Consider the following 26,817-nt stretch of genomic DNA (forward strand, 5'->3'; position numbering starts at 1 on the left):
CTCTCAGCCCATGTATTTAATTCCCTTTCCTTCCATCTTTGGGCAATGCAAATGCGATAGTAAGACAATTTTACTTATATTATTGTATACGTTAACGTGTCATCATGAAAACTACAAGCAACAAGTCGTATATTGACTCTACATCGTAACTACTTCTTGATTAGTTATTTTTTTTACCGTCCAAATTATCCGCGAAAGTATGTGACGTTGCACCGAACAGGATTACCAGTTTTTGTGTCATTTATTTTTACGTACTGTTTTTTATTTATCCATCTATTGCATCAAACAGATTGTCACATACATTTTTTTTTTTTTTTTTTTTTTAGAAAACCAGACTTCATTCCAACTAAGAGAAGGAGGGACAAAGTTCAGCCAAAACAGGGGAACCTAACCACGCAGGGCAGGAGTCAACCCATTGAAAAGAAAAGGAGAGGGACAGGCCCCTCTTAGCGATAGTATCAACCACTCGATTACAATTGCGAGGAATCCACCTACAAGCAGTGTTCCCCAAATCTAACAGGCGCCCAATGTCTTCTACCACCCCGCCTAACACCCCCAGGGTATGTCTGGCCGTGATCAGCTGGATTGCCTTCGTGCAGTCGGACTCGACGTCTGAGACCCGAACTCCTAGTTGTCTCGCGAAGTTGAGCCCAGATCTCACCGCTAAGCACTCCGCCAGCAAGGCCGAGTCGATATTCGTCTCGAAATGGACAGCCGCGCCAACCACCACCCCTCCGTCATCGCGAATGACGCATCCTAGAGCCGTTGCCTTGGAGGACGTGGACCAGGCTGCATCGACATTGATTTTACATTGTGTGCGGTATTTTGTCTCTAAGTTCATATTTGTTACCTTTTATGTCACTCATAAATCTTTGAATATATTGTTATCAATATTATTTCCAATTTCAAATGTTATCATGATTGAATTGGATTGTGAAGCAAGAAAGCAAAGAAGCAATGAGTTTATAATGCAAAACAAACAAAAAAATAAGCCGAAGCAATATCACCGCGACAGACCGGAGAAGACTTGAACGAAGTCAAATATTGAGAAAGGGAATTAACGGGTTGTAAAAGTCTATTTGCAAGACAAGACAATCGTTTTAGAAATAAATTAGATAGATATATTATTTTTGATATATATATATATATATGTACACTAAGGGTTACGAGGAGCAATTTCCACGATAAATAAAATAGCAGGTTCTAAATTATGTAGTACAAAGTGCTTGTCGTGTCTATTTTTAGTAGCTAGCAGCATGATAGTGAAATCTTATACGAGACCTTATTACAAAAATAAATTAATTAATATATTTATCGTAATGTTATGAGTTAGCCCTTTTATAATTAATTATTATATTTAACAAAGATCGAACATAATTAAGATATCTCCTTTTTTATGATATAGATATGTCTTTTTTTAAGATATAAGATTTTTTTTTTTAAATGAAGTAATTGTATTGAAGAATGTCCGTAGAAATTATATTGTTAGGAATAAAATGTTTAAAATTAAATGGAGGAAACTACGTAACATAGCTTATAAAGTAAGATAAACATAATAATAGGAAATAAAATAAAAATACTGATTTTAAAGTTAATAAAAAAATTGTTGTTTTTATTTCTTGTTTTAATTTTAAATAACATCAATTCAATGAACATGAAAATTTTCGAAACAAGAAAATATAAGTTGTTTGATTTAAAAAGTAAAAAAGAAAAGAAATGGGGGGGACTAAGGTGGGTCCCACATTTCTGTGTTTGCCTCTGAAGCTGAAGTTGGTTTGCTTGTTGTTGAAGAGAAAAACAGAGCACAAATTACACAGCACTCTTGTTTCTCTGTCATGACCAACTCCGCTACTCTCAGCCGTGCATGTCGCCGGCGACGGAATCTGCGGCTCCGTCTCCGTCGCCGAGAAGAACTCCGCCACGTCATCGCATTACTCCGTACATACTCGAAGTTGTAAGTGAGGCCTGATTGGATGATTATTTTATTTTATGGATTCGTTTTATGTATATTGGAATTTTATTTGAGCTAATATCCGATTCGTTTTCTGTTATTTGATACGTGTGTTTATTTTTTTAATTTTATTTTATTTTATACGTTATTTGATACAGCTTCTGAAATTAAAATTTGCTTCTGAAATTAAAATTAAAAAGCGAAATATATTAAACAAAAAAAAAAAAAAAACTTTGAGAGAGAAGAAATAAAAAAAAAATTCGTTTAAACTTTATTTAAAAGGCCCAAATAAAAAATGATTAATTGATCATTTTTCAGTTTTATTCGAACTCATTTCTTCGTTTGGGGACGAAAGTGATTAACCGAACTTATCCATAATATTCATACGAAATATTATAGCAATTTGTTTGTTTGAACGGTAATTTTCATTCAAATTTTTTATTTTAGGAAAATCTCCAGTTTCTTTTTCGATACCACTGCCAAGAATATGCATTTCAATTCAGTTATGAGATCATCGCCACATAATATATTCTATCCAATCCAATGACAAACTCGGGTAATCTCAGCCGTGCATGTCGCCGGCGACGGAATCCGCGGCTCCGTCTCCGTCGTGAATACCTACGCCACGTCATCGCATTACTCCGTACATACTCGAAGTAGTAAGTGAGGTCTTATTGGATGACATATTTAAGCAATTCGTTTTATGTAAATTGGATTTTATTTGAGAAAATATTTGATTTTATTTGGTACGTGAGTCTTTAGAACGACGAAATAAACAAAGCCCCTATTATCACATAACTTGTTTGAAACTATTTATAAAAAAAATAAAAATCAAATCAAATCAAATTCAGGTGGAAATATTATTCGTTCTATAAATATTTGGACTTTCATATTATTGTTGACATCCGAAGCTCTGGCCATTCTTGATTTCGTATAATATCCCTCAAACAATTCAGGTCATTACTTTTCTCTATTTTATTGTTTGAGCATTCTCGATCACAGACTTCCATATACACGATTCATGTGATTTATTTGTATCTTCTTCTGAAGTTCAAGTTGATCAAACAGTAAGTACGCAAGTGTGAGAGCAGAGAAAGAGAAAGGTGTTCAAGTTTATCATCCAACGAATCGTATTCCAAGAACTATATATCGTAAGACTCTCTTCTAACTCAGACTTTCTATATAGACTACGTACCAAGAAAAAGTGTATATAGACGACTATGTTATCTAGCTAGTTATTTGTGTTGCAAGTATTTATTATTCTGAAGTTAATTGAGGGCTGATTATAGACTACGTAGCGAATCTCACTCACTTATTAGGCCGAGTGCTATCTGTGTATTGTTATAGACTACGTACGTACGTTCAAGTCAACCCAAGTCGAAGCACTAAGTGTTAATTATCGTTCAAGTCAATCGAAGCAATCATGAAGAGGAAGCGGGACCCAGTCCCGGCCAAGTATAGGCCGAGTGCTTTGGAAGTGATCAAAACGCTTCTTGACCCGAAAGTCCGAGGCGAGGCTGTCCCCGGAGAAGGAGAGGTCATCGTCGAACACAACATCTACACCACAAGTCCCGAATCACTCAATTGTAAGTAGTTGCGACCGAGACCATTAATTAATTAATGTAATTGGTATATGTGAATCGTTAGCTAGTGTTTACGATCGAGTAATCGTGTACGTGCGTTTGCAGGGAATCCCGTGCCGAGGTTGCAGGACAACGAGCGGTACTACTTTGTGAAGAGGAAACCGCTGTCTCGCGACCTCGAAGAGGCCAAGAACGTTGAGCGCAGAGTGGAGACCGGGGAAGGTTATTGGAAAAAGTCGAAGAAAATCAGAATCAAAGAAGGCGCCGCTACCATCGCGTGCTACGACTTGATGAACTTTTACAAATACGAAGGCAACGGCAAGCCCAAGACGGCCAAAAACAGCTTCAAGACTGACTTCCTTATGCACGAGTTCTATCTCGCTGATTCCACAGTGAGCATTCCTTTTAAATTCAATTAATTAATTATATCATTGTTTCACAATCCATCTGATACATTAATACAGCCCTTGCTTAATTATAATTGTGCCTATATAGGTTACAGATTGGGTGGTTTGCCTTGTCAAGTACAAAGTGCATAGGAACGCGGTCCAACAACAGGCCATAATTCCACTCCCAGTACCGGACGTGATTGTTCAGCCACCGGCGATAATTCCACTTCCACCGCCCGAAGTGATTGTTCAACCACCGGCGATAATTCCAGTTCCACCGCCCGAAGCGGATCCACAATCGGGTTTTCAATTTTTGACGCCGGAAGAAACATACGCTCTGATGATGGAGGATGAGGGTACCTACAATTACTGGAACAGCCTCTGTGAAAGCCTTCTACTTCCGGACGATGACCGACAATGGATGAATCTGACTCCACCGCCCGAAGAAGCAACATTTATAATGGAACACTCTACTGCTACTGCTACTGTGAGTCTATAATCTCCATCTCCTTAATATGTATCTTCTACTTATATGTATATATTTAGTTGTGTTTTTTTTATTTTATTTAGTGTGCATGGTTGTTTTTCAGATGGAAGTTGATGACGGTCAGCCAAAAGAAGAAGCAACAACCGTGGTGTCTCAACAGCAACATGAAGATGATATCGATGATGGCTGGCTCGTGGACGCACTCGAGAATCAACAAGAAGAAGAAGACGATGCCTGGCTCGTGGACGCACTCGAGAATCAAGAAGAAGAAGAAGAAGAAGACGATGCCTGGCTTGTGAACGCACTCGAGCTCTCCGATTCAGTGCCACCCAGCCAGCCTCAACCTGAATATGACGAGTCTATTGCTGTGAGCCGACAATCTCTTTATCTTCTATGCATTTATTTATTTATTTTTAAATTTATTTTATGCTAAATATAGTGTGTGTGTGTGGCTTCTTATTTTCCAGATGGACAAAGAGGAACATCAACAAAAAGAAGAAGAAGCAAGAGTAATGTCTGCATTCGAACTTTTCTGCAAAGAGCCGCCTCCGATTCCACGACATCTTGTTTTTGAAAAATCTCCAGTTTCTTTGCGCAACGGTTGGTTTGATGACATGGGTCTCAAATTTTGTTAGACCCTCATGTAGTGTCGTGTCGTGTCGTGTCGCGTCTTATTGTTTCGTTTTGTAAAAGCTGGGGATCCAATATTGCCTCATACTATTTATTTTAAGGCAAAATACAATAGTTGTATGATCTTGTAGCAGACATTTCAGATTTCATTCTGTAAAAAAGAAACACTTATTTATTTATATTCATGCAATGCACACATATATTTCTAACTTTATATTATTACTTGTTCACTATCAATTCATCCCTGTGTATCTGACTTACGCAAGCAAGAAAACATATGGATATGATGACTTTGAAGATATTCTATGATTGGTATATGATCACACGTACGTTGATTATTTATTGCCAGTAAACATGTTTCAAAACTTAAGAGATATATTGTGGTTCTGCTATGGTGGCTGAGAAAAGTTTGATTTTCTAGTTCATTAAGATTGGACTGCGAAGCTAGAACAGAATCTTCTTGGCTCTTCAACGTGTTTGAACTTTTGTGTGTGTGTGTGTGTGTGTGTTTTGCTCGCGAAAGCGATCTCCAAAACTCCGATTGGCCGTGGCAGTGCTCAGCAAAGTACGGAAGGCGTTGGAAACTTGGACAAATTTCTCTTTTAGCTTCGGAAGGAGAGCGACTTGATATTGGTGGCATTGTGGCTATACAATCTCACGGTGGAGGAGTTGTGTTTATCTATGATGTTTTTTTTTTTATTAATATCAACTAAATTTGTTTTTTTTTTTTTTTAAAGCAGCTTTGCTGCAAATGGGGTTGTGACTTGTGAATTTTTTTTTTTTACTTTTAGTTGGTAATTCCACACCATCTCTAAAGTGGAGTTCGTGGATTTTTTTACACTTATTATCAAATCTTTGATTAATTCCATGAACTTGTCATAAAATCCCGTTTTTATTAGATAACAAATTTCCCGTTTTTATTGGATAACAAATTTGTCACGAAATTCAGTCTTTTGTGATGACGACTTTGATAATAGATGTATTAGAAAAATTTGTAAATATTATTTCAGTTACTAATATTTGTGTTCGATTCTCTAATCTGATCAATGCATAGGATTTTTTTTCTTCTAATTCTTTAAAAAATGAGAACTGGACATGAACACCGAGTTCGGGTATTCTTCACTAACCAATGGAAACATATTATTATTCATTCAATACAACTCATGGATCTTTCATTCAACCCTTAGTTCTCCGACACAAATTCTCTTTCAAGTGTTTCCCGATCTGTGAATTGAATCTCTCTCCCTCATAATGTCGTAGTAGTCATCTAAAACACCCTATACGTATTTATAGTTACATAGCGCGTCGGTTACAAATGAACTACCTCCTAAGCTAACCTTAGATATGATCTGCCAACCGTTGAATTCCCGAGCCTCCGAATGATGCCACATCACGGTTACTTGAAGTAGTTGAGCTACCTTAAATGAGATCAATCTCAACACTCAAGTTTAACACTCTTTTTTATCATTGCATATTTGAATGTAACACAGTCAGAGTAATCAATTGCCCCGCATTTGTGTACATCTCAATCTGTGATTATATACCTTAAAAATTGAAGGTCAATTAGTAGCTTTATCCTCAACCGGAAATAAACCCCTCTCTCTCTCTCTCTCTCTCTCTCTCTCTCTCTCTCTCTCTCTTGCAAATTATACACCAAGAATGAAATGGAATAAAAATAGTCAAAATTTCATGGTATTAGTATCTCTTAAAAAGAAGAAGAAAAAACTACAACAAAAGCAACAAATGGAGTCCCAAAAATTGAACACTAGAAACAAATCAATGGCAAGTGAATGATTACCAAAGAAACACAAGAAAAAAATAAAAAGAAAAGAGAAAAAAAAAACAGCAGAGATATTTGTGTGTGTCTCTTTCACCGGCACTCGACTCCGGCTTCGGCGGCGCGGCGGGGTTTGCTTTTCCTTCGGCTTCCGTTGTGCCTGAACCCGTTTGACTTTATCGTCTCACCGGCGTTCCCGTTGTCCTCCGGTTTGACCGACAGCTCGGACTTGTCTTTGACCTGAGAGTAGCGCTTCCTCTTGTTTCCGATCTCGTCCTCTTCTTCCGTTTTCAGGACCGCTTGTTCTTGTTGTTCTTCTTCCTCTTCTTCGTTGTCGATCTCGTCCTTCAACAAAGGCTTTTGGGGTCTCCCGCGTCTCTTTTGGGCCGGAATCTTTTCCTCTTCACCGCTCCCTCCATCGTCGTTGTTCGAAGCGCTCGATCGCTTTCCCTTTCCCCTCCCTCTTCCCATTCTCTCTCTCTATCTCTCCCTCTGAATTCGCTGTTTTCTGTTGAAATCCAAAAACAGACTGATAGGGTTTTTCAAGGTATTACAAACAATGGATTTTGTATACTTGTTATATACCGGTCAAAGACTATAGATTCAGGAATTCGGAAATTCATTTATGTTCTGTCATGAACCTCGTGTGGCTCGGTGTTATTGAAGATTATTAAAGTAAGGATGAGCTTTTGTTGCAAATATATGACCAGCTGAGATAAGGATGAGATTTTGTTTTCTGAGCGAGACTTGTTTTTGTTGTTCTTTTTTACATCTCAAACATTCACAAACACCAAGCAATAATTTCATGTCACAACTAGTCCTCACATGAAAACAAGCACAAACATGCATAACTTGAAGATCCAATCTTTCATCAATTCCAAAACATCCAGAAGCGAAAGTAAGAAGAATTAGAATCACTAGAAATTTGAACATAAAATTCCCAATACATAAGGACAAAAAAACAGAACTGAGACTCTTTTTTTTTCTCTCTGAATGAGGCGGACTTTCCCAGAAGCATATATACACTAAGATCGATAAAAAAAAATGAATATCGGATTCAATTCAAGTAAACATGCATGTACTTGATATCATACCAGAACTGAGATTATAAGATATAAAAACGATACTAAAGTCCATAGAATTCTTGAATCCACAAAACCGATGCTAAAAACGCATATTTTCACAAATAAAAAAAAAAGAGGAAAAATCGAAGCAATAACAATAGATAGGAGAAGTAACTGACCTTGTTCTATGAGAAAAAAACCATGACTCTGAATCTGCTAAAAGCCCGTGCGGATTTCTTTTCAGCGGATTCGTACACAGAAAGCTAAAAAGAGATAGAAAAACGACAGTTATAAACGGCAAAGTCTATCGATCTTCACATATACAAAAAATTATAAATAAAAAAATTGGATGCCGAGATCAAGACAAACACGGTTATTAGATTCAAACACATTCAAAAAGAGTGGAAAGGAAAGTACGAAAGTAAGAGAAGAGAGTTGTTGCGAAATGAAGAGAAACGGCCAGGGCAAAGTGAAGCGCAGAGAAAGAGAGCTGTGGAGAGTGAAAGAGATAGAGATATTTGGTGATTGGCTTTGTATCTCTTCTCTACAAAGTCTCTCTCTCTCTCTCAAGTCTTAACAAACAACTGCGATGTGGGGGTAATGTATTGTTATTGTATTTTTTTCGTCGGGTGAGAAGCGAGGTCATTTTGGTAATTTGGAAAAAGGTTTTAAAGACTTTTATTATGAGTGAAAACTCGGCAAGCTGTAGTTGAGTTGTGTCTTAAACCCAAACAAACCCAAAGCGTTATACTTCTTATTGCGTTTTTGCTTTTACTTATAAATATTAAAAAATATAAAAATAAGAAAAAGTTTTTGAGTCTTTTGACCAGAGCTGTAACTAGAAGATAAAAATAAAATAAATTACTTTTGAAGTGGGCACTTTTGGGATTCGGAATTTGCTATTTAGAGCCAGATCTTTACTTTCTATTGATTTGGGATGGGATGAGATGACTGATTACAATGTGCTATTAAAAGAAAGTTACTACGTGATAATCCTTTTCTTTTAATAGTTTTTTTTTATTTCTTTTTATAGGTAAAAAGATTTACGGAAGGTTATAATTTAGAGTTCTCTAGATATATAATCACATAAAAACTCAAATTTTTAATGGTTATCTACTTAAAATTTACAAAAGGTTAACTATTTAGCAAATCTTTAAATTTTAGTGATTTAGTTACTCAATTAATTGTTTATTTTATGTTTTTTATAATGTTTTTGTTTTTTGGTAAAATGTATAGCAGATAAAGATGACGATCTACAATTGGAACAAGCGTTTTAATGTCAATATGGACAGTACAATTAGTTAAAATAAAATTGAGAAAGAATGGTGTTGGAAAGCATTGAACAGACATTAATTCCTGAGCAAAAAAAAAAATTAGACATTAATTGAATTTGTTCAGCGTTTAAATACTCTGAGGACAAATAAAAGTTATGAAGAAGAAAACCGAACAACATCATAAATAGTTCATAGAATTTGTTAAGTAAAAATCTTCATAAAAGAAGAGAAATCGTGCAACTAACAAAAGCAGTTCAAGCTTGTAGTTATATATCCAAGCAGTTTAAACAGACATTTTATGCCTTCTATTCTGCTTTTTCAGTTTATTTATAGTCAAAATAAGTATAAGCTTGATTAATATATCAATGTCCACTTTTGATCTTGTATTTACAAGCAATTAAAAGTGAAACAGCCAATCAGGGAATATGTGAACAAAACAGTGAATTATCTAGATTATCATATTATATGGTCAGATCCAGTAGATTGGCATTATATTATTTTATCAAAGCAATGAATATTACGAAAAAAAGATACACCCAAATTCCAGCGTATTTTGTACCATCACAAAAATATTTTGTTTCTTCCCAATTAGGGTAAAAAAAAAAAAAAAAAAAAAAAAACTAACTAATAAGCCATAATAATGGTTGACAGCCAACTGACTATGACATTGGCTTTAGTCCACAACTGCTGTCCGATTTTAGCTTCAAACCGTGTTGCATTTTTTAAGTAAAATCTTCTGTGGACTCAACTTGGTAGTATTTATATTAGCCCATTGTTTTTCAAATCCAAATCACTATGTAACATTATAAAAGGACCATACTATCCCATGAAAAATCAGTATCTATGTACTTTGTTTTATCGATGATTTGTATACCATATATATCAAACAAAAAATAGTTAAAAAAGAGATGATGAAAAGTGAAAAGCACAAGTAAATTATTTTCTTACTGCTTCTCAATGAGTAATTGCTTAGAATTATGCCCAAAAAATAACATATAAGTGAGCTTTTTTTGAAAAATGATCAAATTATTAATTATAAAAGTATGAATTACAAATGTACCAATTAATTCTCGAAATTATAAAATGATCAATTTTGACTAAAATTCATACGACTTTCATTTGATGGTTTTCCGACTAAATAAATTGTTGAGACCATCTCCAACTCATAATACTAAATTGGTGTAATTTTATGACATGATAAGGGAGGTGGACGGATCTATTAGTCTTTGATAATCCATTTTTCATCGATTAAAATATTAATTTGAACAATTCTATTAGTAAAAAGAGGAGATATATTATTTTGTATCTATTTTTACCCTCTTATTTTTTTATACTTTTTTTCTAATTTATTTTTTCTTTGAGTCTCGTAAGTCTACAAATCTGGGTTTGTTTGATGATTTGTTGACATATATATGTCATGTCAACAAATGACACGATTTTTTGACATATATATATCAACAAATGTCACAATTTGTTGGCATCTGTTGATATACATGTCAACAAATGACACGATTTGTTGACATAATTTTTATGTTTTCACACATTAACTTGTATGTTTCAAAAAGCCAGAGCAGCGAGCCTTCACCATATTTGTATATTGTATACGACATTTTTAACTCATGTAGTCTAAATTTGTGAGTGATTAAAGAAATAACACTAATTCATGATATTTTTTTTCTTTCTAGGTTTGGTACTTGGAAATACACGGCTTTCGTTCTCTTTCAGTTATGTTGTCTTCCAAAATATAGAACACTAAGTAAAATGTAGAGACTCCCAACGTACTTCTCCGTTGCTCCGCTAAAAAACATCTCTCTCGCTTCCTGAAAGTGCGAACACAAATGAACACACACACACAACAAATAAAATTCACTTCTTTGAATTGATGTAATTAAAGATTATTTACAATATCAAAACATATAAAAATTTATAAATCCTTGATTCTTTATAGTATTATACAAACCATAGCATGAGAAATATAAAGACAACAATATTATTGCATAAAAATTAGGCCTAATAACAAGAACAACACATACATGTATATACTAAACTGCAAACCACACGAACAAGAATAACACATACACTCGGTTTACAATCTTGTGCTTGTTTCAAAGAGATTGGTGGTTAATTTTTCTTTACTCTCTAGACTGTACAACAATACAACTTTCAATTTAAAAAATTGTTTTAATGGCATGCATCTCTAGTGGTTGCTCTCTCGAATTGAATTTTGAGCACAAAAAAAAAAAAATTAAAATACAAATTAGTAAGCTGGACCGGTTGAGTACGACGCCTGACAACGGCTCAAGAGGAGACGATGCTGCAGTAGGAGGCGACAGATGACGAGACCAATGACCGACGAAGAAGATAAGTTGAAGGAGGCAGAGAGAGGCGAGGGTTTTTTTTATCTTAATAGAGAAAAAAATATAAGTTACGGGATTCATTTAGGGGAAGGCGAGGGAGATCGAACCCTAAATCCGGATTGGCGATAAAAAATTTGCTTATTTTTTTTTCTCATGTTGTTCAATTTTCAGCGACAACGCGTGTTTATAAATTATATTATATATAACTAAAAATCTTTCAATGAGCATGGCCATTTAAGGAAGAGCAAAAATTAGAAATCCGGAAGAATGTTGAGACGATGAACAACACACTCAATACTGTCTCAGATGATGGAACGAAATAATTTTGGTCATAAATTAGATCATAGTATAGCCTTATGATCTGGGCTCAACAGTTAAGTAATAGCTATAGAATATTTGTTTATTTTAATATACAGTATAATAATTGAAAATAAAATTAGCCAAGACTAAGTATACACAATACGAAATCGTGATTAGATTTGAGACAAAAAGGTTAAAAAAAAAAAAAAAAAAAAAAACTAATTAACACGTTGGTATACCGTAAAACGACATGTGGTTGTATATTTGAGTTTGACATGTCAAATAATTGTTTTCATGTGTATTTCCAAAACGACACAACCTTCGGAGCGCGATAGTGAAACAACACAATTGGCTAAAAAAGTCTCATGCGGATACAAGTACAACTAAGACTATATCTGCCTTGTTCATTATAATACAAATCAACGCTTCGAATTCAACTTCAGATCTCCCTAAAAAGTTTCGATTCCCGCTTTAATTTCTAAGTCTAACCTGTTTTTATTTTATTTTATATTGGCCATTCAATAATCCCACACACCTCTGCATTCGTCTCTCACACCGAAAATTAAATGCTTGGAAAACTGGAATAGAGTGACAGTGCTTGATGCAATACAAGAAAAGTAGTCCGCAATAAAATGAACCAAAGACGTGTGGTCTTTGTAATTAATTTACATGCTGTTTGTTTTGAAAAACTTAATCTACAATGTAAAAACAATGCGAGTATCTTCTTAACAATGAATTTGCATTACACACTATTAAACCAAACAATATTAGAGAACTAGAAGATTCATATGTATATTGTATTAAGTTGTAATGGAATATGGAAACGGACACGGTGGGACATGGACTTCAACGACGCCTTCAAGCATTTGAACGACTTGTCTCATGGGTGGTCTGAGAGAGGGATTCTCTTGAATACACCACATTGACACTGCCACAAAACTGTTGAGCCTTTCTCTGTCCTCCAAAGCCTCGGCTTCCCAGTTCACCAAAGTGTCCAAAGCCCCATCCGTGAAACAGTCGTAAGCCCAGTCTGTCAATATCTCGTCCTGCTCAACATTTCTTCTGCAACAAATGATCTCCAAGAGCACGACTCCGAAGCTGTACACGTCCACTTTGGCCGTGATTGAGACGCTCCTGAACCACTCAGGAGCCACGTAGCCTTTGGTCCCTCTGATGGCTGTGTTGGTCCGGCTCTGGTCCATCATCAACAGCTTTGCCAACCCAAAATCCGATATCTTGGGGTTTCCATAATCGTCGCGAAGAATGTTCTGTGGCTTGATATCGCAGTGGATGATCTGAGTCGTACACTCTTCGTGCAGATAGAGCAGGCCTTTCGCGATCCCCAACGCAACCTCGATCCTCTCCTTCCACCTCGGCTTCAAGTCTCCGAAAAGGAAGCTCGCCAAAGTCCCGTTACTCAGGTACTCGTAGACGAGCATGCGATTTTGACCGTCGTCGCAGAAGCCAATTAACCGGACCAAGTTCTTGTGGTGGGTCTGGCCAATCACGCTCGCTTCGTTCTCGAACTCCTTCAGTGTGTCCGGCCCCACGACGTGTAGCTTCTTCACCGCCACATCGAGTCCGGAGCTTAGAGTGCCTTTGTAGACCGCCCCAAAAGCCCCTCTTCCCAGCTCCTCCTTGAACCCGACCGCCGCGTCTTCAAGTTCCTTGTACTCGAAGCGATGCAGGCCCGTCTCCATCGGCCTGCTTATATTCCTCGTCTTCTTTTTGTTCCGAAACGCGCAGAGAATCCCGAGCAAGACATTAACGAGAAAACAGGCGCCCAGAATCACCGATCCCGCCAGGATGAGACCGTCCTTGTTCCCGTCACTGCCCTTCTTCGGGAGAGGCTCGCCCGGGGCGGTCCCGTTGGCGACAAATCTCGAGTACTCGGGCTTTCTGATCTTGAGAAAGGCCCGGGAGTCGAGATTCGTGTCGAGATGGCCGTTGGAGAGAGGAAGCCTCTTCTTCCAGCAAGTCCCGTCCCTGAAAATGGCCACCGAACACAGACAGTCCCCGAGACACGCCTCTCGACAGATGTCGGCCGTGGAAGGCTTGAGCATGATGTAATCGGAAAACGGCCAGTCGATGTTGATCAGAACTTCGACGTCGTAGAGTTCATCGGCTTTCGAATTCCCGTCCTCTTCGCAGCCCTGGAAGAAATCCGGCTTGCAATCCCCGAATGGATCGCCGCCAGCTGGATCGACGAGGGAATACCCTTTCGGGCACTCGCAGAACGGCCGCGCCTCGTTCTGTCTGATCTTGCAAATGCTGTTGTAGCCGCAAACTCCAACGCCGCCACTCACGAGCGCTGACCGGCATATATTGTCCGGCTCCGACCATGTCACGGCCCAACTTCCGTTCCCGCTTTTCGGATGCGAATACAGAATAAAAACTCCGTCAAACTCGAGGGTCGCTCTCAAGTAGAATTCGCTCGGGGAATCTGAAACGCCTGCGCCGATTCCGACCGTAGTGCCGTTCTCTCTCAGAACGTAAAGCAGGCCGGTGGTCTCGTTGAACACAAGCTTCGACCCCGGACTCGACTCGCCGCTAGTCTGCACCGAGAAATAAGCTTCGTTCGCAGACGTCGAAGGCAAGTTCACGGTGCTGAGAGCGAGATCGCCGTCTTCTTCCATTAGGAGCTGAAACCTTCCTTTGGTGAAGTTTGTCTCTGAATGCCGAGAGGAGAGAGAGCCTCCTCTCTCCAGGCTCTGCGAAGGCAAGAGAGTGTCGGTGGGCGAGTCGAAGCTCTGCCACACAGTGTCGGAGCTTCCGTCTCTGAGAACGAAGTTTCCGGCGTCGGTCATGGCGGCTCCGGAAACGGTGCCGAGAATGGACGTGGTTTTCCAGGCCTCTCTGCCTCTTGAGTCGGTGAGAACGAGGCCTTGGTCGGAGGTCAGGCTGAGCTTTGACCCTCTCGTTGACGTAGCCGGAGATTGAGAAGAATCGCCTGATCTGGCGAACCAGACGATGGTCTTGTCGGAGAGTTTGGCGAACCAAATACAGAGCAAGAAGAGATCGTCAGCTTCTCCGCTGTTGTTTAGCTTTTGAAAACCGATAGCGAAGTCGCCGGAGGGAGACAGCCACGGAGATGAGTTTTCGGTGGCTGTGAGTGAAGCTCCAACGGCTATGTTGCCATTGTTGTTGGTCCGTTGAGCAAGTATCACCGTGAACGGAAACTGAAGAAGAAGAAAGAAGGGAAATAGAAGAACTTTCATAGAGAGATAATTAGGCATCATTGATTGGTGGGTATGTGATATTTTCTCTTTTCGTGGTTTACAAAATGAGTTTTAGACTTTTTGTAGCCAATTTGATCGTTGACTTGTATGACGAGTCTGGTCTTCTTCTCTGGTCCTTTTTTTTTTTTTTTTTTTTTTTTTTGAGAAAAAGGAGTCTGGTCTACGATTGGGAAAATATGATCAATGAAATAAAAATGATTTTGAACCAAGGCCTCTTTAAAATCTTTAACTATATTATTTGTTTTATACAATGTACACTTTAGCGTAAAAACAATAAAAATTAGACGAAATAAACCCTTTAAAACGTTGAAATTGTGAAATAACAAATATTTCAATAATTTTAGTAAAATAGCTAATTTATTTGACGTGACAATTAAGTAAAAAAAAATTCTAACAATTTAAACCTTGTCTCTTTTTATTTTTTTTATTTTTTTTTTTATATCGGCTATTTAAAAAAATCATGGATAATACCATTAAACGTGGAAGTCAAATAAATGTCCTTCTTTCTTTTTATACCAATTAACTACTCTTACGTTTAAAATCAATCATATTATTAAGTACGTAACGTGGCCAAAACGAGATCAGACATTGGTTGACCGTGACCATAAGTTAAAAGAAGGGGCACAATATCATCAATGCAGAATTACAAGGAATCGGATGCTACTTTTCCAAATTACATATTACATTGATAAAACTTGTCCACATTACATATTACATTGATAAAACTCGTCCAAATTGCATACATACAAAATGTTAAGTACAAACATGATTTATTTGAACATCAAAATAAAACCTACACCAATACATAATACCATCATATACATCTTCAGTTTGCGCGATTCATCCCCTATTTTTTCCCTCAGCTTCTTCAGCTCAATGTCAACTTCATTATTCATGTTCGTCTCCGACACATCTTTTGTTTCCCGTGCTTCTAGCTTGTTAATTTTCTTCAATAATCCATGTATAATTTGCAAAGACCTTTTACACATTTGTGGATCAATCCACTCTAACATACCACATCTCCTGTCCCTGTTCTTCTGTAAATAACCTCCAACATTATTTGCTCTTTATACAAACAAACAGCGAGGAATAGCAGCGGCGAATACAAACAAAGAACAACGTACCTCAAACCTTGAACAGCCATAAAATCTCCTTCCTGGGTTGTCACACGTCCAGGACGTTCGCTCGACGCACAATACACGACAGTAGCAGCGAGGAATCCGACGTTTATCGACGGACTTTCCTTCATCGAAGCCGATACCTCCACATTTCGAAGAAGACGCCATCGATTTGAGTTTGCAGAGATCACATCATATCCAAGTTCGGGATTTTGATTTTAGGGTTAGGGATTTCTATATATAATTTGGTTACTGAAGGGTATTATCATAATTTGACCTCGCTGATGGGTCACGTGTCGAAAACGTGGGTTTGTCATGGATGGTAACGGCAAATAATAGACGGAAGGGGCGCAATTCAAAAAAATTTAAAGATCAGAGTAGTTTTTGTGGAAATTTCAAGTTCAGGGGGTGAGTTGTTACCGACCTCTGAGTTCAGGGGGCATGAGTATAATTTATCCAATATTTATTTAAACAAAAAAATATCGTCCTCTCTCCGTCTCTCAACACACAGAAAAAAAAAAGAAGTTAAAAGAAAGAGAAACCACCATTGTCAAGTCATCTCCATTTCCAGAAAAATTCAATTATGGTCTCTACTCTTTGCAAAGTTTATTAAATAACGAGACAAAGAACATTCTTCAAAAAAAAAAAAAAACGAGACAAAGAACAAAATTTATTAAAAAAGAGGTAAAGGACAAATTTTTGTGATGTCCTCATAACACTTGCCACCGTCCAAATACCCATATCGCATACGTCCCTATTTTTCTTCTTCTTCGTCGTCTTCTTCTTAAAGAATGAGATTATATACATGAAATTAAAGTTCAAAGTAAAACATGCATACAAACTAAAATAGCTCATTTATAATATTAATAACTATCATCAAAATAAATCAGTGCTCTAAGAATATAATTTTGTTAATCTTTATGCAGTGTTTAAATTTTAATGGTTAACATATGAATTATTAGTTTTTTTTTAATAAAATAATTAGATATTTTAGTTTGAAAATACGTTTAAGCTGTTATTAAATAATATAAAATGGAGCAGAATGCTATAAAGTCAATAGTTTATAGACTAAAATTATTAAGAAAAAAAAAGTGACTAAAATGCTATAGTGATAAAATGTTAGAGACTATTTTCATTAGAAAAATTAAGAGCTAATTATTTATGTTTGTTTAAGCCTCATGGGCTGGCCTTGGACTCAATGGTTTAGGAATAGAGGTCTTAGAGCATCTTTAATGGTTTATGGTTTAACAAATTCAGGGATTTACTTGTAAATATTAAAAATGTTTAGCTAGTTGCTTAACTATTGTTTTACATTTGGTTATTGATTTGGCTAAACAAATTAACTCTATAAAGTTAGTTGCTTAACTATTTAGCTCTAGAAAAATCTATATAGCAAATGGAGCTAATAGATTTAGCTAAACCATTAAAGATGTTCTATACTTTTGTTTATTGAATTATACAGAGTACACTGATTAATTATTGAAAATAAAATTAGCCAAGAGGCCCAAGACGAATTATAAACAATATGAAACCGTGATTAGTCATTAGAGTTGACCTAAAGGTAACCAATGTAATAACACGTCGCTACTCTATTAAAAAAAAAAAAAACACGTCGCTACACCGTAAAACGACAGGTGGATATTGTATTTCCGGATAAAACGACACAGCCTTCGGAGCGCGATAGCGAAACAATACCATTGGCTAGGAAATACTCACGCGGATCGTGATCCATATTACAACTAAGACTGTATCTGCACCGTTCATTATAACACAAATCTACGCTTCAAATTGGACTTCAGATCTCCCTAAAATTTTCGATTCCCGCTTTCTTTCTAACCTGCTTTCTCATTTTGGCCATTGAATAAATACCACACACCTCTCCGTTAGACTCTCACCAACCTTTCATTCTCAACATATACTTTCATTCTCAACAAAAAATTTCAAATTCCAAATCCGAAATGGCTCGTACCAAGCAGACCGCGAGGAAATCCACCGGAGGAAAGGCTCCAAGGAAGCAACTGGCGACGAAGGCGGCGAGGAAGTCTGCTCCGGCGACGGGAGGAGTGAAGAAGCCACACAGATTCAGGCCGGGAACGGTGGCGCTGAGGGAGATCAGGAAGTACCAGAAGAGCACTGAGCTTCTGATAAGGAAGCTTCCGTTCCAGAGGCTGGTCAGAGAGATCGCTCAGGACTTCAAGACCGACCTCCGATTCCAGAGCAGCGCCGTCGCCGCACTTCAAGAGGCGGCGGAGGCGTACCTCGTCGGACTTTTCGAGGACACCAACCTCTGCGCAATCCACGCCAAGCGCGTGACGATCATGCCCAAGGACATCCAGCTCGCTCGCCGCATCAGAGGAGAGAGGGCTTAGGGTTTCAGATCGGAGCGTGGAACGTCTGTTTTTGTTTGATTGTTATTGTCTAGATCTGAATAGTGTTCACTTTTATCTGCGTTTTCTAAATCAGCTATTGGTTGTAAAATCGATTACGAATCTAATGTCTAGTTAGATTTTCCTTTGGTTACTTCATCCGTTTTGATATAATATTACTTCAAATTGCTGTGGCCGTGAATTTTTTGTGATTATTTCTCGAATTATCAAACGACTGATTTTTAGATCCTGGCACTTGTTATATTGATGAATTGAAGAAGTTTACTAACGTTTTCGTTTGCTTTTCAATCAGCAGCAACATGGAAAAACTGACTAAATTACCTGAACTCCCTATCGACTAGTGTATTAAACAATAAGCTTCGAGCAAAAAAGAGTGATAAACATTAGCAGGCTTTAATAGGTCCAAATCGATACGGGCTCTTATAAAGCCCAATATTAGTTCGGGCTTATGTAGTTGGGCTCTCATGGCTTCAAAGTCAATCCACATGACATAGTCCATCTTTTACACATGTCATTCAGCAGTGTCAAATTTATTTGACCATTAAAATGAAAATAACATCCACACAACACCCCCAAATACAATGCCTTGGATTAGTTAGACCACACGAGTCCTTGTCATAATAACGCAGAGACGATACTGATACTGATTTGGCATTACCACCAATCCATTCAATCTCACTCTCTCCACTCCAAATTTCATCAACCCCATTAAGGCGGTCCATTCACATTTACACACCACTCACTACTAAATTAATTTCTTTGTCGTTTTACGTAATCCCAATTTGTTCATTTACATACCTTAATTAATTGATACAAAGATCCACAATAATAATTAGCTAAATCACAACAAATATGATCTAATAATTAACAACTACGAGTAGCGTTTCCCGGTGCCGGCCATGCGGAGGAGGACGTCCCACAACCGTCGAACCTCGGCGAAAACGTCTTCCGCCGGGAGACGGAAACGACAGGAAGGACACGTGTTGTTGCCGGAGAGCCACGTCAGCACGCACTTCCAATGAAACAAGTGGCCGCACGGAAGCCGGCACACGTCCCTCCCTTCCCTCATCTCCTCCTTACATATCACACACTCTCCTCCGCCGCCGCCGGAAACCTCCACCGACGGCAGAGCCACCACCGCCCACGCCGCCGCCGCCGCAGACTCCGACACAGAGTCGGAGTCTGTAACGGCGGAGACGAGTCGGGTGCACCTGGCTACCTCCTCGAGGCAGGGGAGGAGGAGCGAGGTGCAGGGCGGGCCCACGAGCATGTCGTCCACGTAGACTTTCATCAGAGCCTCGCGCCACTCGGAGGGCGGGGTTTTCTCCGGGAGGCGGGGCCGGACGTCGCAGATGAGGAGGAGGAGCGCGGCGGCGTCCGGGTCCTTCGCCGGAGCGGGCCCCGCGGACCCCACGAGGCGGCGCAGGCAGCCCAAGAGGTGGGAGGCGACGAGGGCCGGGAGGGAGAGGCCGCGGAGGCGCCGGATTGTGGCGGAGAATCGCGCCGGGGAGGACAGGATGGCGGCGAGGCGGCGGCGCCGGCGGAGGAAGTCTCCGGCGATGGAGGCCGTGACGGCGGCGAGCTCCGGTTGGGTGAGGGTGGACAGTGCTGCGATTATGGTTGTTGAGGCTTCCTCCATCGTTGTATTATTGTATGTTTATAGGATCATGTGCTGATATATATAGGAATACTAAATTACTAATAATATTGGATGTGATTTTGGAGTTTGGCCTTTTTAGGCTTTTGAGATGGATTTTTATCTTTACATGTGTTTGGGAGTTAAATATGGGGGTGTTGAAGTGACTCATTCAGCCTTTTTCCCTCTAGCTGCTTCTACTCCATTAATTATTATCACTCGGGATTTAATTTTGTTATTAGAACATATATTTTTTATACGCAAGTTATATTTGTCATAATTGTGAATGATTTTATTTTAACCGATATGAGAATAAATTCTAGGAACTTGTTTCTGTATTATTTGCGGACATAGATATCATTTCACTGTGTGTGTAATGTGTATAGGATCATTTTATTTGTCATTATTGTGAATAATTTTATTTTAACCAATATGAGAATAAATTCTAGGAACTTGTTTCTGTATTATTTGCGGACATAAATATCATTTCACTGTGTGTGTAATGTGTATAGGATCATCGATCATGTGCTCGTATATTTTGATATGTAAATACATATTAGAGTATGTAATTTTTTGAAGTTTGGATTTTTATGAATTTTGTCATGATATGTGTTGGATAGTTCAATCAATATGTGCGGTGATGAATGGACAAATTTAGACCTTTGCCTGCCCTCAAGCACTTCTTGTCATTAATCGCCGTTAAATTATTAGTATTTCTATTGGGGTTTCAGACTCAAATTTATTTTTCTGCAACTTATATAATAATTACAAGTAATTCCGTTAATAAGAATATATATTACTAATGCTATCATTACTTACAAAGCCATTAGGAATTAGTAAGAAAGACAATGCAGTGGTGTTTGCAAGGTGAGAAAAAAATTGATTTACAACATAAAAAACGACCATTACGTAAATCCAATATAATATCACATGCATAAATTGTTTTGATTCAACTTTATGTAGGTCATATTTGATTATCAGAGTGAATCCAATGTGAACGCAACTTTTTTTAACAACCAACAGGAAAGAAAATACGGAAAAAGAAAAGAGACGTGATTAGAGATATATAATCACTGTACTCGCATCAAATATAATGATCAAAAGAAAACAACCAAAAGAGTTGTAACAACAAGAAGGTCAATTTGTAGCCTAGTCTTAAGTCTTAAGGGATGTATTTGTTCACAAGCAAATGTCCAATAGAATATATACTTTAAGGCTCATTTCTTTTCATTATCTCTCGAATCTAAATTATGAGAGATGAAAGAAACCAGTGCTTGATATTCCATGGCTTCATCTTCTTGTCCCCTTTAAAACTACAATAATGCAACTAATCCCCAAACAGAATGTTCATTTCATTCTTTTGCTGATCCATTTTCCATAATTAGTAAATTACACATTCAGATAGATAAAAGATAAATTAACAATGCATTTACATTCAAAGAACCTACCTTTGGTCTCAGCAACCAAAAAAATTCTCAGTTTGAAAGGAGGCAGTAACTTTTGTTAGCATCAACCCCAAAATTATGTTGTTCAAAAAAAAGTTTTATTAAATGATCTCTAAAATATTATTTTCAAAATATTAATGTACTGTATCAAAAACTGTAAATTCGTTACTGGCTTGTTGTCTGTCTCGCTATTTCTATGCTCTGTAACCTCAGAAATGCTTCTTAAGTGCCCCAATATATATCTAATTAGTTCCGTTAAGTCTGGATCGAAGATGAACACGTTAAAGTTTTCACGGCAACGAAGGCGAATAACAAGAAGCATATGAGAAATCAAAGATCTTCGCCTTGTTTTAATGGTTATCAGGTTCTAAAATCGTATACCAATCTAATATCTAGTTACATTTACCTTCAATTGTGTCCTATAGTGTTAATATTGTTCAGATCCTAGAGGCGATGAATTTATGGCGATCGCCTTTTGAATTACCAAATGACAAATTCTTACGCCGAGCTCTTGTTTTGTGATGAATTGAAGAAAATTGACGTTTTGGCTATGGCTTACTTATCCGGATTATTTTTTTTTGGCTTAGTATCTTTTATTTTTTGGCGCACCATAGTACCAGGCAACTGGGAAACAAAGTTTTGGCGCACCATAGTACCAGGCACCATAGTAACCGAAGCGATGCAGATTCATCTCCCTCGGGCTATTTTCCGTCTTCTTATTCTTCTTGGTCCGATAGATTAAGTGAAATCCAACGCAGAGCGCAGAAACAAGCACGATGTTGACGAGCACAGAGGTGCCTAGAAACACTGAGCCCCCCAAGATCAGACCTTTCCGGTCACTGTTCTTCTTCTTGTTCTCCAGAAGTTTAGGCGGGTCGGTCCCGTTAGCGACGAATCTCGAGTATCGGGGCTTCCTGAGCTTGAGAAAGACTCGCGAAGTCAGGGCAGTGTCGTGACGGCCGTTGTAGAGTGGAAGCTTCTTCTTCCAGCAAGTCCCGTCGGCGCTGAAAACCGCCGCCGAACAAAGACAGTCCTCGAGACACCACGCTCTGCACATTTCGGCACTAGAAAGACTGAGCCTCATGTAGTCGGAGCCGGGCCAGTTGGTGTTGGTCAGAACCTCGACATCGTAGAGCTCAGCGGCGTCGGAATTCCCGTCCTCTTCGCAGCCGTGGTAAAAGTCCGGCTTGCAATCCCCGAATGGATCGCCGCCAGCTGGATCGACGAGGGAATACCCGTTCGGGCACTCGCAGAACGGCCTCGCCTCGTTCTGCCTCAGCCTGCAAATGCTGTTGTAGCCACACACTCCGACGCCGGCACTCACGAATACCGACCGGCAAATATTGTCCGGTATCGACCACACCACGGCCCAACCTCCGTTCCCGCTTTTCGGGTGCGAATACAGAATAAAAACTCCGTCAAACTCGAGGGTCGCTCTTAAGTAGAATTCGTTCGGGGAATCTGAAATGTCTGCGCCGATTCCGACCGTAGTGCCGTTCTCTCTCAGAACGTACAGCAGACCAGTAGTCTCGTTGAACACAAGCTTCGTCTCGCGAAGGTCGAAGGCAAGTTCACGGTGCTGAGAGCGAGATCGCCGTCTTCTTCCAATCGCAGCCGAAACCTTCCTTTGGTGAAGTTTGTCTCTGAACGCCGAGAGGAGAGAGAGCCTCCTCTCTCCAGCCTCTGCGAAGGCAAGAGAGTGTCGGTGGGAGAGTCGAAGCTCTGCCACACACTGTCGGAGCTTCCGTCTCTGAGAACGAAGTTTCCGGCGTCGGTCATGGCGGCTCCGGAAACGGTGCCGAGAATGGATGTGGTTTTCCAGGCCTCTCTGCCTCATGAGTCGGTGAGAACGAGGCCTTGGTCGGAGGTCAGGCTGAGCTTTGACCCTCTCGTTGTCGTAGCTGGAGATAGAGAAGAATCGCCTGATCTGGCGAACCAGACGATGGTCTTGTCGGAGAGTTTGGCGAACCAAATGCAGAGCAAGAAGAGATCATTATCGCCGCTGTCGTTTAGCTTTTGAAAACCGAAAGCGAAGTCGCCGGAGGGAGAGAGCCACGGAGATGAATTGGCCGCCGCGGTGATGGAAGCTCCAACGGCTATGTTGTTGGTGGTCGGTTGAGCTAGTATAACCGTCAATGGAAACTGAAGAAGAAGAAGAAGTAGAAAGGGAAATAGAAGGGTTTTCAAAGAGAGAGAAAGAGCCATTGATTTTTTGGTAGGTACGTCCATAGCTATGAGAACCGGAGATTTTTACGTAGGAAAAACCTGTGGAGAATTATCATTTGTTCTCTAATATAGACGTTGAACTCTTGAAAGTTCATAAAGGAGAAGTTAAATTGAAAGAGTAGACTGGACTATTCTAGAGTTAATAAATGCACGCGGATAGTTTATCATATATCCATGACAAAGAATTTTCAAAGCATCAGAGTTTGATTGAATAGAAGTATTGGGTGGAAGCTACTCATTGACTTTGCGCGCGAAGTTGGTTGAGGAAAGATGAGGGAAGGAGGTAATATTAAACTTACTTTTAGTGTTCGGAAAATAACATGAGTACTTTGATATACATACACATAATCTGAGATTGTCTAAGAGATTATTGAAAAATACCGGTTTTCTTGACCATCGGTCTTTTACAACCCCTGGGGTTTTGTTAAAAAAGGAGGCTTGTCGTTAAAAATACCGCTCGCAGATACTTATTTCTCTGACCTCAAAAAGGCATTTCGAGTCTCTCGGTGAGAAAGAGATCCGTTAAGAATTCCCAGCTCTTGTAAAGAGAGAAGAAGCTCCGACAATGATGTTGCCATTGTTGGTTTTATTGCAAATTTAATAATTACTTTCTGGACTGATAAATCATTGACAATGTAACGAGACAGATTAGAACTCTGAGATTCACTACTTAGACCCGGGATCTTTGGTAGATTATGTACTGATTTTGTGGTTATCTTGGTATAAATGAAGTTGAACTCTTATCAAGCAAAACCCAAATTGCCAATCTGTCGCTTGAATGATTTCTCTTTCACATTCACCAGCTTAGAAGGACCAAGAGAATGATAAATGCTAAAAAAAAAAAAACAAATGCCATACATGGTGGTACACATTGCTTTCTAATGCTTTTTTTTTCTCTGAATCTAAAACTGAATCTATAACAAGAAAATAAAAAGGATAAAACGAAGCCAAAAATCTGGAGAACTAATTAAAGAATGTATAGAGATGCAATTCTCCTACCTATTCAATAGATAAAATAAAACTGCAAAAAATTGGAAAAGAGAAACCAGATATTTATAATCTCTTTCTCTTTTTCCTTCTGAAGATCTCTATACAGTCATAAGCACAGATTTTTTTTGCGGTTACTAGTTCTGTATAGGATTTGATTTGCTATGCGGGGCATTCCTTAAACTCGTCTCCGCCGATCTCTTTGCTTGTTCTCCGAAGCTTTTGCCGATCCACTTCTTCGGGTTGACCGAGAACGAAACAAATGAAGTTAAATGTCTTCTCGAATGAACTCGTCTCTCTGGTCGGAGAGAGATCGAAGACGAACACGTAAAACTTCTCGTGGCAACGAATACCAAGAACAAGAAGAATATGACATACACAGATCTTTGGCCTGTTTTCATGGCTGTTTAAGAAGGAATTGAAGAACCGTCTATAAGAGTCATATGTCAAAAAAAACGGTGTGTAGTATTTGCATGTTATATACATATATATTCGAGTATGAGTAGTGTTAGAGCTCGGAAACCAGTGATCATGTGATGCTAAATTTAACTATAATATATCTCTGACTCCCACACAAAACTTTTTGAATAATTAGCAAGATTTCTCAATAAGATTCATCACATGAGACCAAATCGGTGACCTTGTTTCCTTGGTACTTATTTGTATAATATAAATAACTAACTGAATAATTGCTTGCATATGATAGGGAGATAATAACGTTAGAAAAAAGTACAGCTAAGTAAATGATAGGGCCTTCAACTACCATATTTCTTTTGGCTATTATTTTAATGCGTCAATTGTGGACACAAGACGTAAAAAAAAAAAAAAAAATTCCTTCTTCACTTGTATTAATTTGGTTTAGAAAGATAGATCCCAGATTTTGGTAATTTTGTATGAATTAGCTAGCACAGAGTAAAATGAATTTGTACTGACAAAGTAATAACGGAAAATGTAGTAGAATGATGTGATCAAGCTGGTTATAAAATTAACATGTGGGTAAAAAAGATTCTGTGGAGAAATAAGCATGTGGGTATGTCAGCAGAGCTTGAAATTGATGGTAACATGGGACTAGGCTGTCAAACACGCATCGATGCCTAATTCATGACGCAACAAACTAATCTCATTCCCATTCAATTCAATTTAGTTGACTTCCTTCAATTTCCAATTTGTCAACATTAATTGATTTAATTCGCTCACGCTATCATTGACCATAGACCATCGTAGTACTCCGAAGTAATACACACAATCCCATACAATTTATATTTATTGGTGACTTACAACACTCCATTGATTCAATGTTATATCTTACGAACGAGTCTTCTATTCAATAAAGACTATTTGTTTCACGCTCGCTTATGTGTACAAACACTACAATCTAGTCTACTCTACACTACATATCTGCCTCATTTTAATCATTAATTTTTCATTTATGTGACTCAAACTCAAACATATCTATTCATTTGTGAGGGGAAAGTAGTACTCTTTATCGTCTCATAATCGTATTTTAATACCAAAATGTTGTTCCGATGTTCATATAACAAAATTTTCAATAACATTTTGGTATTGTTCATTGAAATTTTTAAATTTTATTATTAAAGCATATTTTAGTTTTTTTTTAAATGAATAGTGCCGAAATTAATAGGAACAAAAGTATTCCATTTCAATTTGGCCACCATTTTTTACTATTTGAACCAAACTATTATGTTTTATTAAATTCTTGCCTGTATTAAAACAAACCGGGATTCCAGGTTTAGATGGATGTACTTATTAGCGAGCTAGCATGCTTGTCAATCAACATATTATTTCAATTGTTCTATTAAATCAGGTTTTTGACGTTAGATATAAAAACTAAATATTTTAATTTTGAAATGGTTTCTAAAATGCTAGACAATATTTTTCTTGTGATTTGACGACCAAGAAAGTCTGTGTGCGCGATGTATTTATAAAATTTGGAACCAAATTAGATA

At 38.3% G+C, this 26,817-nt stretch overlaps 5 protein-coding genes and 1 pseudogene across 6 annotated transcripts; 2 read left to right on the plus strand and 4 right to left on the minus strand.

Moving 5' to 3' along the window:
• Positions 1–2,555: 2,555 nt before the first annotated feature.
• LOC149382684 (uncharacterized) lies at positions 2,556–5,045 on the plus strand. The gene is made up of 7 exons (XM_089601524.1): positions 2,556–2,610; positions 3,020–3,102; positions 3,299–3,537; positions 3,640–3,926; positions 4,030–4,410; positions 4,514–4,777; positions 4,878–5,045. The coding sequence occupies exons 3-7, from the start codon at positions 3,375–3,377 to the stop codon at positions 5,043–5,045; spliced, it is 1,263 nt and encodes a 420-aa protein (XP_089457650.1). The 5' UTR covers positions 2,556–2,610; positions 3,020–3,102; positions 3,299–3,374.
• Positions 5,046–6,700: 1,655 nt separating this feature from the next.
• On the minus strand, positions 6,701–8,470 carry LOC149382685 (uncharacterized). 2 transcript variants are annotated; one of them, XM_089601902.1, is made up of 3 exons: positions 8,299–8,470; positions 8,061–8,144; positions 6,701–7,346 (listed from the first exon to the last, which is right to left on the minus strand). In XM_089601902.1, the coding sequence occupies exon 3, from the start codon at positions 7,286–7,288 to the stop codon at positions 6,911–6,913; it is 378 nt and encodes a 125-aa protein (XP_089458028.1). In that variant the 5' UTR covers positions 7,289–7,346; positions 8,061–8,144; positions 8,299–8,470; the 3' UTR covers positions 6,701–6,910. The 2 variants fall into 2 exon arrangements, with proteins under 2 accessions (XP_089458028.1, XP_089458027.1); XM_089601901.1 differs by having other exon boundaries at positions 6,701–7,325; positions 8,299–8,469.
• Positions 8,471–12,438: 3,968 nt separating this feature from the next.
• LOC149382686 (G-type lectin S-receptor-like serine/threonine-protein kinase RLK1) lies at positions 12,439–15,275 on the minus strand. Its single transcript, XM_089601820.1, has one exon. It carries the CDS (start codon positions 15,049–15,051, stop codon positions 12,613–12,615), a length of 2,439 nt encoding a protein of 812 aa, XP_089457946.1. The 5' UTR covers positions 15,052–15,275; the 3' UTR covers positions 12,439–12,612.
• A 2,766-nt stretch (positions 15,276–18,041) lies between these two features.
• On the plus strand, positions 18,042–18,737 carry LOC149382687 (histone H3.2). Its single transcript, XM_089601822.1, has one exon. It carries the CDS (start codon positions 18,128–18,130, stop codon positions 18,536–18,538), a length of 411 nt encoding a protein of 136 aa, XP_089457948.1. The 5' UTR covers positions 18,042–18,127; the 3' UTR covers positions 18,539–18,737.
• A 341-nt stretch (positions 18,738–19,078) lies between these two features.
• SGR9 (RING/U-box superfamily protein) lies at positions 19,079–20,462 on the minus strand. Its single transcript, XM_089601821.1, has one exon. It carries the CDS (start codon positions 20,193–20,195, stop codon positions 19,428–19,430), a length of 768 nt encoding a protein of 255 aa, XP_089457947.1. The 5' UTR covers positions 20,196–20,462; the 3' UTR covers positions 19,079–19,427.
• A 973-nt stretch (positions 20,463–21,435) lies between these two features.
• On the minus strand, positions 21,436–23,898 carry LOC149382689 (G-type lectin S-receptor-like serine/threonine-protein kinase RLK1; annotated as a pseudogene).
• Between the last annotated feature and the right edge of the window lie 2,919 nt (positions 23,899–26,817).

The sequence above is a fragment of the Urtica dioica genome, chromosome 11 (genome assembly GCF_054948205.1).
Source record: "Urtica dioica subsp. dioica isolate 48M chromosome 11, U.dioica_male_clone48M_v1_H2, whole genome shotgun sequence".
NCBI classification, from domain to species: Eukaryota; Viridiplantae; Streptophyta; class Magnoliopsida; order Rosales; family Urticaceae; genus Urtica; species Urtica dioica.